The 15,153-nt window shown below is 42.5% G+C and overlaps 1 protein-coding gene across 7 annotated transcripts in view; it reads right to left on the bottom strand.

Moving 5' to 3' along the window:
* The window catches only part of SLC20A2 (solute carrier family 20 member 2), a 55,945-nt gene that overhangs the window by 15,830 nt on the left and 24,962 nt on the right, over positions 1-15,153 (bottom strand). For all 7 annotated transcript variants that reach the window (XM_075421329.1, XM_075421326.1, XM_075421324.1 and 4 more), the window contains 7 exons: positions 14,337-14,887; positions 9,555-9,695; positions 8,234-8,319; positions 6,087-6,183; positions 3,939-4,055; positions 3,031-3,234; positions 1,026-1,614 (listed from right to left, as the gene is read on the bottom strand). In XM_075421329.1, the coding sequence (XP_075277444.1) occupies positions 1,026-1,614; positions 3,031-3,234; positions 3,939-4,055; positions 6,087-6,183; positions 8,234-8,319; positions 9,555-9,695; positions 14,337-14,625 (1,523 nt within the window). In that variant the 5' untranslated portion in view covers positions 14,626-14,887. The remainder of the gene's footprint in view (positions 1-1,025; positions 1,615-3,030; positions 3,235-3,938; positions 4,056-6,086; positions 6,184-8,233; positions 8,320-9,554; positions 9,696-14,336; positions 14,888-15,153) is intronic.

Here is a 15,153-nt window from a genome sequence, read left to right as displayed (position 1 = left end):
TTTTAAATTTTTATATTAGCTTTTAATTTTTCTCTCTTCTCTCCTCCTGTCCCTCCAAGGAATGTCAGCAAACAGCCTGATAGAAAATAAATAGAATACACAGGAAGACAGTGAGTTCCAGGATGCGGAAGGAAAATGTACGAGACAAGTCCAAAGAAAAAGATGTGGACAACAGAGGTGCTGCCCTAAATATATGAGTGAGGAGCTTAAAACCAAACACAGAGGAAAGCAGGATTTTAACAACGGGATTGAAGGCTGAGGGCAAAAACAAAAAGTAGAGAAGCAGCTTGACAGCAGCACCTAAAATGAACAGAAGGGAAGTGAACGAAGTAGGAAGATGAAAAGATAGCAGTCTTCAGTGGAAGAGGGATTGCCAAGGCTTGCTTTCTTATGGAAATCTGGACAGAAAGCTATGCCACTAGCTAGTTTCTACTCAAGTATTTTTACAACAACACACTGCCTTTTGAGCTCTGCAGATCTTTATGCAACATGTGGAGGAGCCAAAAGCCTAGTAAGAAGTCTTCTGCTCTGCTAGACAGACTAGCTATCCACAGGATAGATCTCTGCATTCTTCACACACCTCTTTTCACAATGTGACAAGAGATTAAATTCATCTAATGACAAAAATAGTCTAAACCTCTCATTTGCTGATGGTCTCTGACCTTGCAGTTAAAATAGGCTGTGAACTCTGTAGGGCTGGGACTGGCCTGTTGGCTTTTACGGTGGTTGGCTTGCCCAGGGAAGTCTCAGTGCCCCAAAGCTTGCCAAAATTAAACTAATTACTGCACAATTATTTAGCAGCGAATTAAAAAGGTGCTACCATTGAGAAGAAAATAAACTGCAGACTGAGCAGCTCAATTCCTGGAAAGCACCAGGGACATCAGTGTCATAAGCTTTGTAAAACACAGCCCTGATGATCATCTGCCTGCAGAAATGAATACAATTCCCGACAGGCCAAGCTGGCAAACCTTGCTCCAAGCACTTAAACCATAATATTGCTGGTTTGTGAGATCTCATCCTCTTACCTGACATCATTACCTCCATGGGCAAAGGATCCAAAGCAGGCTGTTAAGATCTGGAGGAAGTGGAAAAGTAGATGGACCTGAGACGTGTCCTTCTCTTCCTTATCCTCTTCCACGGGATCAACTGGGGGCCGGTTAGGATCTGCAAGTTCAGAGGCCAACTTCATTTCCACCCCACCTTCCTCCGCCTCGATCTCTGCCTCAGCCACTGCGTTGCAATAGCTGGAGTAGCTGTCATAGCGAACTCGCTTCTTGGAGTAGGAGACAGTGTCTCCCACTAACTTCTCACTGTCCTCCGGAGCTGACGTATCCGCTGCCTTAAAGGAGGAATGCACAGGCATGCCACAAATAGCAGCTGTGTAACAAGTATAACTGTTGTTGCGTCGTAACAGTTTGTAGTTGTTTTCTTGAGCGGGCCTCTCATCGGTGGCCCTGTCCAGGTGTATTTTGTGGAGCAAGTCTTTGTATAAACCTGAGTCCTTGTGCACAGTGTGATAAACGTGGCCATCGCTCCTCACCTGGCCATCGAAACTGAAGGTGCCGTTAGAAACAGGTGATTTCACAGAGGTGTGCGTCATCGAAAATGCCCTTCCTAAAAAGGCAGAGATTCATTTTTATTTCTACAAAATATAATACAGAAGCCCACTCTCTCCCACTTCACGAGACAATAAAACAGCAGCATCGGAGAGTACAGGACAAAGAAGATCAATTTGCAATATATGCGGTGAATAAACCAAGATTCAATACACTGCAAAATAAACTCTCTCATCTTCTGTGCAAAAAGAGCTTTGTTCCAGTGCTGGGTCTCCCCTAGACATGCTGTATGACCTGCGGCAAGTCACTTGGGATCAGCTATTCAAAGATGATACCTGAAGGTTAAATCCTCAGGTTCTTTGAAAAAGTAATTTCTATAAAATTCCTGTCTTGTAAAATAAGCTCTACTTCTTCTGAGGTTTTCTCTACATTGAATAGGCATAAAAAGGATTTCAGGAAAGGTGGTTTACTGTAATTTCATACTGAATATGAGGTCACCTTTCAAAAGTACTTACACTTAAGAGACATTTACATAAATTTTAAAAATAATTTTAAAAAAGATAAAGGAAAAATGTTCACGTTCTGCAGAAATATTTCCTCAGCTATTCCAACATTTTGTATATCTTATTTCTATAAACATTATGACACTTATTCCCATTTAATATTAGCATATGCCGTAGGGCATATGTCACAGCTAAGGCAGTATTTCTGCAGAAACTATCTTTTTCATTTCCTGGCTTCCCGGATTTCCACTGCGCAACATTCAGAATTGGTTTTAGCTATTTTTAAACTGGAAGCACACACTCAAAGGGCTTCACATCATGACTTATTTGATTTTGTAAGAATCAGTCGAATATATTAGACATTTATTAACCAAATTACAGGGCTGTGTAGATGTTAGCAAAGTGATATCAAAGTCAGCAGACCACTAAGTGGGGCAGGGGGGTGCAATGAAACCACATGAGAGAACAGAAAGAGCTTTATGCACACAAGCCTACTTCTTATAAATATACATTCAGAAAACAATGCGTGAGATTTTTCTAGTGGACACGCTCCAAACACTCCTATGTTTGTCAACTAAAGCCCAAATCTTTTCATCTCCTGTGGCAGTATGCTAATCATCTTTATGCTGAATTTAACCTTCATACATCAGCAATTTGTGTTCTCTGTATTTTTCCACTGCATAAAACGATGGAAACACCATTAAGGATACAAAGTAAAGCAAAAAGAAAGTAATTTTTGTTTGCAGCTGTTTCTAGAATTGAAATACAGCCAAACAAAATGTAATTGTTTTTAAGTCCTCTCAAGAAAATGTCACTTGTAAATGAGCATCTTTCCCACCAAGTGCTGAAGAGGGATTAAAGCTGGAAATCCCAGACACTAACTTACCATTTACAACAGGACCTACCTGCAGTTAAGAAACTCTATCGAAACAGGGAGGAGATAAACCCTCTGTGTTGTCTTACTTTCTTACCATACGGTACACGTGGATGGTTTCCATTTGCAATAGTATCTGATGCCCCAGCAGCTTCTGTTACTGAGCCAGTGAGGGGAATTGTGCTCTCGTCAGATGCTTTGGCACCAGGAAGCTCTTTAAAGACTGGTGTTTCTTCATCTTGAATTTTATCAAGACTTTCATCCGATATCCTTGACAGTGTAGCATCTTTCTTTAACTGGCCTAAGGAAATAACAGTACTGTAATTTTAAACCCACCCTACCCGTCTTGCTGCTTATGTTTCCACTGTTTGCATCAACGGCATAGATCAGCGTGGATACAATAACCTGGCTCTGTTTCATACACATTCTTTATTTATTTCTAATGCTTATCTTCACTAAATTAATCTGAGAAAATTCTAGAGCACTTTGTTTCTTCCTGTAAAATTTGCCAAGGTAGGTAACTGAAATAAAACACCGAGCTGCTCACTTATTAATGAAATCTGAAACTTATCTCTGCGTTTTAAACACTGCATTTGTTGAGAGCAGCAAAGCAAACAAGCAAAACACTGTAGAGCTAAAAGCTGTGATCAGCCTAACTTACTATAAAGTTAAATTAAGTCACCTCAAGATAGTAATTCTACCAGATTTTTCCTCTTTAATGTTTCCTTAATAAAATATAAAACAGATTATCTTCCAGGATTTATTTTCCCATTTTTGCTAGACTCCAGAAGAAGTGAGCACTACAATGGATTGCCTAACAAGGTTTTGAATTTCTACCACTGCAGGTTTTTAAGAGCAGGTTACACAAATACATAAGGAATAGTTTAAGCACATCCTGCCTGTGGGTGGGGACTGGACTAGGTGACCTCTCAAGGGCACTTCCAGCCCTGAAATGAAATTTTCCATGATTCTATATCACTTGCATTTCATCAAGCAACTACTTACTTTCTATTTTTCTCTTCATCCAGGGGCACACAAAAATCCAGACTAAGATGGCAAATACTAAGGAGACACCGACTGATATTAGAGCAATGGCCCACATTGGCAGCACCAGTCCCAGTACTGTGAAGACAAAGAAATAAAACTCAAGCAAACCATAAATTAACATGACTTAATTATCTCAGGCAGTGGAAGAGCAGTCCATTGCAGAAAAGCCTGTGTTCACAATGTAGTCAAAACCAATGTGAATGAGACGATCATTTTTAACACGTCAGCTAGTGCAGTATTTAAAGGTCCGGCTGACATGCAAATGTTAGCAGGTTTAATCCTCCAATTCTCTGTTATCTTACTGTGACCTTATTTCCAGAGAAGTCAGGGGTAAAACTCCCACATCAGGACTGCTAAAACAAGTTTGCAGTGATTTTATACACTAATGCATGTTAAACTATGTTGCCCATTAGGGTAAGTATTTACCTGACCTTTGGTCTGGTCAATAAAGCCTGATGCTTGGCTTAATCTAAGCCATCATCTGCTATCTGACAATAGCTTAATATGGCACTGGAGAGCACAGGTTTCAGTCCTGCAGTGGGCAATCCTGTCAGTAACTCGTGTTCCTGCACGTATCCCCCCAACAGAGCTCCTTGCACTTGCTCAATTAAATGATCAGACCCTTAATGAAGAAAGGGCTTAGTTTCTGATCCGTACATGCATGCCCATCTTGAAAGCTATGTGATTAATTCATCCTTGTGGGTAAATGTCGCCAGGACAGAGGCCTTGGAGAGTAAATGTGTTCTTCCTGAGTATCAAAAATGGAGTCCCACCTTTTTATTCATACACTTTAGAGACTGCTAAGATGAAACAGAAGCAACATTAAGATTCTCATTTCATTTATTTTGCTTAATGAGTGACTGCAGAGTGTCTGACCTACTTCTGCAGTACAACTAATGAGGAAATGTTGATTATACAGCTGATTTACTGTGAAGCATCTTGGATACGTAGCCAGTTAGACTTAAGAAAAAGGAATAGTTGAGTTATGTTACCCTCAAAGTGGGAACTTCTCAAGCTTTCTCCTGATTTCAGTAATGCTATGCTATGAAGTAGAGTCTACCGACTGCATTTAACTAGTACATCTAGCGCACCAGGTTTTAGAGAAAACAAATTTCTATCCAAAAACGGTCACTTTCTAAGCCTGCTTTCTTCATTCAGGGGCATGTTCAGGAGTCTCTCTTCAATTTCGGGTTAGTTCACGGCTCTAGGGCAAAAATTAAATCTAAAGATAACATTTAATGACCAGAGTCTTCAATAAAGTAGTCGAGAGCATTGAACATCTTTTTACTGAACTCTTTTGCTGCAAGTGCATGTTTAAATGTACACTGCTTAAGTAAAGTTAAATATAAACATATAAATGTAAATATATAAATACAAAATGTGTAAATATAAGTATACAAACATAAATACGAAAACATAGGTTCAAATATAAACACAAATATAATTAAACACAAACACATAAATGCACATAAAATATACAAATATACAAAAATATAAATAAAATCCTGAAAATGGCACATATCATTCCTTCTACTCAGTTGCAATGAAAACACAGCACCCAAGAAAGAAGATGCATTAAATGCAGAAACAGGCTCGGGGCTTTTTATCATTGAAGGGAAATAAAGAAGTAAATTTAAGTAAATTTAATTAATAGGCTCCATGCCAGATCTGCCAGAACAGTGACTCTGCTGATTTCAGTGGAGCTATAGCCTTAGACTGAGCGCAAACAGCCTACCTGCTCTTACCGCCCACTCTGAACCTTCCCTCATTGATGCACATATCTGGAACACCTCTGAAAGCTCAACATGTGCTCAGATTTACAAAGCCGAAGCTGGCAGCTCAGTATTTCCCCTTCTTCTAAAGAGGGATTTTTTCTGCAGCTGCGCTCTTTCCCACTAACTGGAGTGATCAGAAGGGAGTCACAAAAACTCATAAACAAACAGGAGCATGCAGGGAGCTGTATGATTTACTCTTGCCCTCATTAACTCCTAATACAGGAGATAACCGTGTGGTGTTGACAGCTACCTGACAGCATGCTGGCAGAGCATCATTACACACTGTGGGAAGGCTCCCTCTCGTGCCTCCTGCCGCGGACGGTTCACTCACCTGGTGCCCCCGTGTACATGATGGAAAAGACATTAATAGCTATGGTAGCAGCATAAAACACTGGAAGTGCGCGGAGACCATTGGGCACAGGGTCTTCCTGCATAGGAATTGGGGAAAAAAGGAAACATTAGCTGGATTTTCCACCAGATTAATGTCAGCGTGAACCACCATGAGGAAAACACGCGCTCCCGAGTCAGTGCCAGGCAGGTGGAGCTTTTGGGTGGATGGTGAGGAAGGGACGATAACCTGCCTGGTTACACCCAAATCCACAACGCTGGTCCTGGCACACACCAGCATCCTGGGGAAGCTTGACACTGTTAATGGAAACCAGGGAGACAGGCTGTACTTTCAGGTCAGCTGCAGACCTGCTGGGTGACCTGGGCACAGGTTTCTTTCTGCGAGTGTTTTCTCCTAGAAGTGTTCTTCCTATGTTGTCTCCAAGATGAGGAGTCCCTTTGACTCAGCACGACTGCAGGGTGCCGAGCGGGATGGAGCTTTGATCTTTTTGGGGCAGGGCTACAAGCATCAGTGCAACACATCCATCGCAAAACCGTATTCCTAACCTCTCGGTTTCGACTGAGACATCCTAGCACTTTCCACCAGCTAACACAAGTCTCTGACACGTTCGGCATCTGGCTGCATTACACAGGTACCACGCACGCAGCGCGCGTGCAATGTGCTGCCCGCCGCGGTCCCATGCCCTGGGTGCGCACGAGGGAAGGCTCAGCTGACGGCGAGCGGAAATGCACCGTGCGCGCAGTGGAGAAAGCCTTTGTGAGGAGACTGCTTTGGCCTTTTGAGGGGCTCCGCATGTTTGCAAAGAGCCTGGCAAAGCTAAGGGGCTGGCTAATGCGGTTTTGTTTCTTGCTGCCATGAGTTATAAAAGGGAGCGAGAGCAGGCGGCAGCTGCCCTGCACTATGCCCCGGTCCCGACACGTGATGCAGCACAGGCTGTATCCGCAGGGCCAGCTGCTATTCACAGACACCCCCAACAAGGGCATGAACCCCTGCACCAGGGCATGGACTCGCAAGCTAGAAAACTGCTCTTTTTTATGCACGCACACAACGCAAGTCACTACCTGCTTATGCCAGAAGCTCTCCAAATCTTACCACTTTGTGAACAGCACAGATGGCAGTCAGAAGATAATTGCCTGAGCTTGAACTTTTTCTGTCTCTTTAATGCTTAAATATGTGGTTTTTATACCAGAGTTCATGTGATTTTGATGACTAATTTCTTAAGTTGTTACATTTTGCATGTAATAGAGGAACTTTTCATCATCCTTTAAGCAACTTGAGTAATTTTAAATTCAAAGCTGAATCCAATCAAATTTATATTCTGCTTTTATCACTGACATTTATTTACATCAGAAATAAAGAATGATGAAGCTGAAGTTACAGGTGGTGTTATTTATAGCAAAAGAATTAATCTCTCATCTATTTAAGTTCCCTGTGTAACTGCTAATATAGTGTCCCTTATTTTAGATCATTGTCATGCGCTGCACTCCCCCAGTGTAGCAAGTTGAATGGTGTGAGAAATGGGAAGAACAGATGAAAATGTTCTCGTTTCCAGTTCATGCTGGGTGGCAGGCAAACCGTCTTCTGCACTGGAGATATACGGACTGATGTTACCTCGAAGCTGCCACTTTTGACTAGGGTCACTAAAACTGATCGATTCAGGTTTCTCGAGAATCTAGGAAACATGCAGATGCCCATCTTCTAACGTCTGATGTGCCAGACAACCACAGCTTAAAATTTCACAACTATGGAATACCAGTTGAAGTATCTCCAAGGGAGGACTGTTCTGTTTAAATAACAGTCAGAGCAGCTATCACGAGGCTAAGTCAAAGCCAACAAGTTTGTACTTATACAGAAGCAATCTCAATGTACCATCCTTTAATCAAACAGCATATACAATATTAATTATCATGTAGCACCTTCTAAGCCTCAAATACTTCTCAAATTACTTAATCTGAGTTTACAGAAATGCTAAGAGCAAGTACAGTTCCAATGGCTGTAAAAAAATGACTGGTCTCCTGTCCAAAAAAGAAGTCACAAACTTTCAACTCTGGAAATGCCAGGACTCAAATGGGAGGGCTAGAACACATCCTTCATACCAAGCACTCATTATAACAGTGAGATTTCTTTACCTTGTTTAAAATGAAGAATCTAATCAGCACAAAGAGGACTCCAGACATCAAGCCAGATAACAGTGGGGAAATAAACCAAGAGGCAACTGTGTTGAAGAAAAGAAAGAATGGAACATGAACAGTATTCTTACATAATAGTTAAGTAAGTAAGTAGTTAATGAGCAGTAAATTTAAAACAGTTCTTGTAAAACTGGAATGAATGTTCCATATGTTTACTTAAAACTGGTGCAACTCAATGTCCACTGACATACATGAAAGTCAAAGTAATGCTAGGCACTATTAGAGACATCAGCCAAATAATTTCCCAATAATTTTGCAAGTTTAGCAATCAAATTCATCAGGAAAGTTTCTTGTAGTTTGACGCAGAGCGGACCAAGAAACCTCTGTAATTTCCTAATCACCATGACCATGAATGTTGCAAGCAAGTGGAAAGGAACTGCATCTAGCAGGATGCCATGCTGCTCGCAGGGCAAAAATCTTGATTTCCAAAATGCCTCAGAAGCATCAACTGTAACGAATAATGCGCGTACATTTTTTGCAGGCCAGATTTGCAAGTGTCCAGGACTGATTTAACTGAAGTAGGTGGCAAAACTCGGACGGATTTCAATAAAACCGTATTAGGGCAGCACTCTGGAAATCTCATCCAGAGTGATTTATTGTTTGCGACATGGTTACCAGATTGATTCTGCTGTCATTGCAAACTCTCTTCTACTTTCGACAGAATTTAAAAACATGCGCATTGCTCCAACTTCTCTAAAGCTCAGTTGTATTTCTGTGCCTTCAGCATCAAATCCTTTTAACACAGGGCTTAGGCTGCGAGTCGGGTTACAAGGCTTCCAAAACAATAATGAAAACTCTTTCACATCGCTGCTTGGCTGTGCGGATCTTGGCAGTGGGAGGCTGCGAGTTAAACATGTGCTGTATGCCTAGCTTTTGCCTCCCTGAAGCTGGTGGGTGGGGGAACATGACTGTGGGCATTCACATGATGGCTAGCGTTGTTGAGAGCAAGAACGAGGTGGTATGAGCTGCCACAAAAAGAATTAGAAGAGGAGGAACGTCATCTCGAAGCATGTCTCTGAGGAACAATGTCTCCTCAGCTTACCGCTGGGGAAGTGCAACTTGCGTCTTAGCCCTTTCTCCACTGGAGACATGCTGCAGCCCTTAATGAACACGGTGTCAGTGCATCTTCTGAATGACAGGACTAGGGCAGAAAATAATTGAAGGAGGCAGTGCTACCAGCACAAAGCACATTTCTAGGAATGTTTTTTACAGGCAGTGCACACTATTTCACATACCCTCACACATAAAAGGAAACACTTACCAATCTTGACGAGCTGCATCCACTGGACTCCCTGCGTGCCAATTGCCACCAGAGAAAATCCAATCGTAGCACCTACGATGCAATGGGTCCCCGATATCGGGAGTTTCAAGAATGATGCGATCAGCTGCCAAACAGCAGAACCTAGAAAAAAACCCAACCATATAGTATAAACAACAGTAACAATAATGTCATGCAGAAAATTCTTTGCCACATACCCACATTCTTTTACGAGCACTGCCTACGCTCCACATGCACAACAGAGATCTCCTCAAGAGAGTTTTGTTCCTGTTCTGTCTCTAAAAGCAGATACTAAGACAGCTTAACAGCAGCTTTGAATGCTGCATCTTATGACTTTTTATTACGAAAAACTTTTTACACTGCACAACAGTTTTGCCCTTTTTTTTTTTTTTTGAAGGCTTTTAGTATTTACAGCCTGTCTGATTAAATACACAAACTGCTCCCAGTCTGCATCAAGCTTAGAAAACCTCATTCTTGAGAGCTGGATCTGGAAGCCTCCAAGTGATCAGCATGAGGAGGCATTCACTGTTTCATTAATGAACTAGCCAAGCTCCTACATTCAGATGCTACCAGAGAAAGGCTCAAATTGTGGGGCAGGGAGTTTTTATGCCTCTTCTCAGTGCCGCGTGGCCATCCAGAGTCCTCGATAAGAAAAATGGACTGAGGAGGGAATAAGGACTCTCTCATCGCCTGCATTTGCAGCTCATTGTGGTACTGGAGCAATTCAGAACTGCAGAAAAGGCTTATCTTAGTCAAGGAGTAGCCAAAGATACCCTTGGTGTAAGGAAATAAGATCCCCTAACTAAGGGATGGCGGCTTATGGTCTGTAAAGTAAATGCGATGCCTGGTGTCCCAACAGATGTCCCAAGGAAGGACATTTGCCAAGAGTGCGGGGGGGGGGAAGCTCCAAGCACCAGAGAGGATGCCTTGTATTTATTTTCAGTCTTAGATCAGACCACAGCATGCAGCTCCATGCTCCAACTCATTTTCACATTGCAAGGGCCCAGGCTCCCTGCTCCTCTTGCAGTGGCACTAACCTCAGGACACCAAAACCTTTTTGGCAGTGACACAAGCTTTCTGTGGGTCTTGCCTAGTATTAGAGAATTGTTAGAAAGATCTTTTCTTCATTTTAAGACTTCATGGCCTTAAGACTAAATCTTGATGTGTTAAGAGGCCCCAATGGCAGCAATCAAACATGAGAGATCCTATGTTTTCTGGCTCGTGCCACCTCTCTTAACAGATCTGCAGCAGACACAGGTGACAAAGTAAGGTCGCTGAACATACGCTGTTATTCAAAATCTCTGCCTCCATCTTCAATTCCAACAGGAGAGGGTGGTTTGAAGGCATTGAAACGGAGCCACCTGCAAATGGTGATTTGTTGGCATCATATGCGGCTACGTTTGGAAGTCAACCAGTTTGTAAAACTGATCTCTGCTGGTGTACTATCCCAAAACAACTATTGCTATTGGAAATTCTAGATCAAACAAGGAACACCTGCTCTTCAATTTTTTGGCTTCTCTTCCCCTGTACTGAAATAAAAATAAATACACTTTGAAACCTTTGACATGAACTTAGAGACCAGCAAGTGGAAGTGAGGTGAAAGAGAAAACAGATGGCAACACCTGTAAAGAGCCAAATAAACAGTTAAGCCAGCCACATATATGTAATTACAAACTACTCACTTTAAAAAACAGGGAAAATGCTACCAAGCCACAGCTGCACTGCAAATGCATAGTGAGGGCTGGGGTTTTTTGTATTGAAAGGAATAGAGGGAGTGTGGCATTATTTCTTATTTAATCAACTTCACCTTGAAAACAAACAGGGGAGCAAGAAGGAAAGTGGTGGAGGACTGATGGGTGGTCTGAGAAGGATGACGTGTGGTCTAAAGAAGTTTAAGGAAGCACATTAAGGAACAGAAGAAAATTCAAATCAAGCCAGAGCAGGACTTTTTTCTGGGGTTTGCAATGCCTGAGCTACCTACATCAAAGCTTTAACTCCTCTGTAATGTAAGATGCATGTTCCCAATTTTTATCTTCGCAAAAGCGACCTGGGAAGCAGGAGGCTCACCAGAGCTGTCACACAGTCCCACACTCAGATCCTTTCCGCCTGCTGACACGGTGGCCGCGCACCCTATCCTCCCAGCTGCCACCTCCTCAGGAAAGGGGGCTGGCTGCGGCCAGCGCTGGCTCTCGGCTCAGGGCGCGTTTCGCGCTGCCCTGCTACTGACGGCACCGCATCCCCTCTCCGGAGGCCCCGGTGCTGCGTGCCAGCCGCCAGCCCCGTCGAGTGCCACCCCAACCCGTGAGACCAGGGCAGCACCTTGCTTTGTTAGCCCTGGCTGGGACATCCTCTCTGTCGGTGGCATCTCCTTAGTCACACCAGCTGCTGACTGCAGCTCCCACCAGGACCACTAGAACACCCAGGCAATTCCTGACAATAATCTGACAATTAATTAACGCTAGGGCAGTACTACAATTTACTCCGAAGAGCAACAGTCCCTAACTTCCCAACTGCCTAACAAATAACATTTTAATACTCTACAAATTATTACAAAATGTCGTATTTAAAAATTTTAATGCCATTGCTCCCTGCCTCTCTCTCTCTTAGGAGAGAAGGTCGCCCTGAAAATCACCATCTGCTGTTTGCTGCAAGCATCAAAGGATCTCCCAGCAACATCTGGAAAGAGGATGCTGCGACTTTTGGTCTCTCCCAGACTGTTGACTCATTTAAGCCTCACTGAAATTCAGAAGCTAAATCCATTCTCAAAAACATGATCATGAGGCACGAGAGAACAGGGGAAGAAATGCAAAGCAAAAACAGAAAAAGGAAAAGAAAACATCCAAGAAGGCTCAGAGGGAACACAGAAAAAAATATCATACATACAGAGAAAAGCTGGAGATGGATTGGAGGGGGGAAAAAAAAACCTGAAATCTGCAGTTTGTAACTTGTGATTAATTCTGAGATTTAAAATGTGGAATTTCTTCTTAATGCCCTTAGTGGAGGAAGGGAATGCAACTGGTCATGAAGTTCACACAGGCTTATGTAAATACGCATGCAAATAAGTTGTTTTCTTTGAGCTTCTGGCCAGTTGCCTCCGCAGGGGGCATCTGAGACTTAAAACTTTGCCTGGCCAGGATCAAGATGCCATAAATAGACACAGAAAAGGAAAAGGACCCCCCCTTCAATGGGGACCATGAGCATCAAGAACATGAAGGTCAGAAGATGCAGGTCACTCACATTTCAGATGGTGTACGCTACTCCTGGGCATGCACCCGTGGGAAATGATGGAGCTATCTCAGGAAGCAGAAGGTCAAATGATGCAAGTGGAGTGGTACTAAGAAGCCACCCTACAGCTTGAGGGAAAGACCAGAAATCTACAGCTGACCTTGCAGGACATCAGGAAAGACGAACTGATGGGGCTGCCCAAGAGCATCTGATGTGGTTTAAGTTGGCAGCGTCACAGAGGGACCATTTGGGGAAGCGGTTTCTCACTAACCAGCCCCTCTTCCTCTTCGGCAGGGGAAGGTGGCCAACCTTCAGGAGGCTCAGCAGCAGCAAAAGCCCAAGGGAACCACCTTCCCACTCTCAAGCACACAAAGCCACCTCAGACAAGTCCAGAAACCAGCACTCAATGTCCATCTTAATCCATTAAAATTTAGAAAAAGCAAAATTTTCCTATTTCCCCGAAGATACGGGAAAATAACCACTTGTAGTAGACCTCTGCACAGATTCACCTACCTCACGTGCAGGTCCTGCTGGAAAACTGTGGGGAGGCTAGAAGGTGTAGGTGAAATAATATTTAGGTTAGGTTTAAGGAAGAAAATCCTTGAGTGGAGCATCCCTTTCAAACAGAGGACACTGCAACGCTCGTGCAAATCACGCTGCCCTGGCATGGGACGCCACAGACCTGCCAGACTGAAGAAGTGGTGGTGGGATGGGCAGGCTGGCCCCTTGCCTGGGCTGCCTCTCCCACAGTGAAAGGGTTTCCTTCCTGCTGTCTCCTGCTCTTTAAAAGCAGGTTTGCTATTGATCCTTGAGGGAGCTCTCCAAAAGCTCACAAAGGCTCTTGCATATAAACAAAGAGTAAATACCGTGGCTCAATGTTACTTACCTCAGAATATGCTATTTTTTCTAAATGGAGATTAATTTAACGGCAAACAAAAGCACGCAGAGCAGACTCTAAGGTATGCTGAACTGCTGTCGGTTTGAATCAGAAAAATTAAAAAGACCTTAAACGTGTGACCATCTATCTTTACTGCTCCTTTAGTTTTGCCATGAGGAAGGGTGAAGTGTATGATTTATTGCAATCACCCAGCTAGACAATCAGTTTAAGCAAATATGTTTGGATTTTCTGCAAATTTTTTAAAACTATTTAGGTAATTCCTTCTTGTATGAATTCATAGCAAACTGCTGTTTCTGTAGGATCTTCTATGCAGTCACAAATGCTATGCTTACATATTTTCCATGTAACACCATAAAAATCTCCAAAATAATTTCTTTTAGTACCCTAGGAATACATAGGTATGATCCATTATGCTAAACATTTTTTCTTCTATTAGTTAAATGGCTGAAGTACTGAAAAATGTAAATTAGTAGAAGCATTTAAAAAACACAGGAGATTAAAAAAGGAATATAGGCCCCCACATTTACACAAAAAAAACCATGCAAGTCCAGAAGATCGGAAGACGTAATTAACAATATTCACAACGAACAAGACGACAAATACACAATGAATGTTACTTGGAATAGGAAAGTGTTACTTACCAACCATTGCACTCACTTCTCCTGCCATCAGCAGTGGGACAGTGTTGTTGTACAGGTTAACATCAATGATACCTTTCCGAATTGTTTCTCCTACTTTTGCTCCCAGTAATACTGAGCCAGTGGTCTCAAAAACTGAAGCCAAAATGCAAGCCTGGCGTAAAGTAACAACACCAGAGCCCACAGCTGTTCCGAAAGAATTGGCAACATCATTTGCACCAACCGAAAAGGCTAAAATAAAAGCAATGATAAAACCCACAATGACCATCCACAGGTACTCTTCCATTGCCATCTTCCCCCAAACCGTAGATTAGCTTCCCCTTCGCAAATAGTTAATAGTCAAGGCTGGAGGGCACCGTAACGGATTTGGAAAGCAGATTTCTTGTAAACAATGAGTTCTCTCTGGAAAGTGCCGGGTAGTGTTAGAATGTGAAGAAACTGCTAACTGCTGATTTTCAAACTACTATAAATACTGTTCATTTGGCTGCCTTTGGTCAGCAGTGAAACACATTCCATATTTTGCTCCCAAACTGGTACAACTGTGATGTTCTGTCCTGCAACAGTGAAAAAAGAGAAGAAAAAAAGAAAATTAAAAAAAAAAAAAAGGGAATACTCAGCAGAGCCCATAACAATGCGCATTTTCAGAAGTAAACAGGCAATTTAAATCCACTAACAGGGTCCTACCTCAGCATGTGACTTGTTCTAATCATAAAGCAATTCAGAAAAGGTTAAAATCAGGTCACCTCCAAAGCAATATGTTTCTTGCATTATCACTGACAGAGAAAATCTTTTGAGCAATTTGAAAGGATTTAGAAAGGTT

This window comes from Opisthocomus hoazin, chromosome 5 (assembly GCF_030867145.1).
Source record: "Opisthocomus hoazin isolate bOpiHoa1 chromosome 5, bOpiHoa1.hap1, whole genome shotgun sequence".
In the NCBI taxonomy this organism is placed as follows: Eukaryota; Metazoa; Chordata; class Aves; order Opisthocomiformes; family Opisthocomidae; genus Opisthocomus; species Opisthocomus hoazin.
This window is presented reverse-complemented; position numbering and strand designations above follow the sequence as displayed.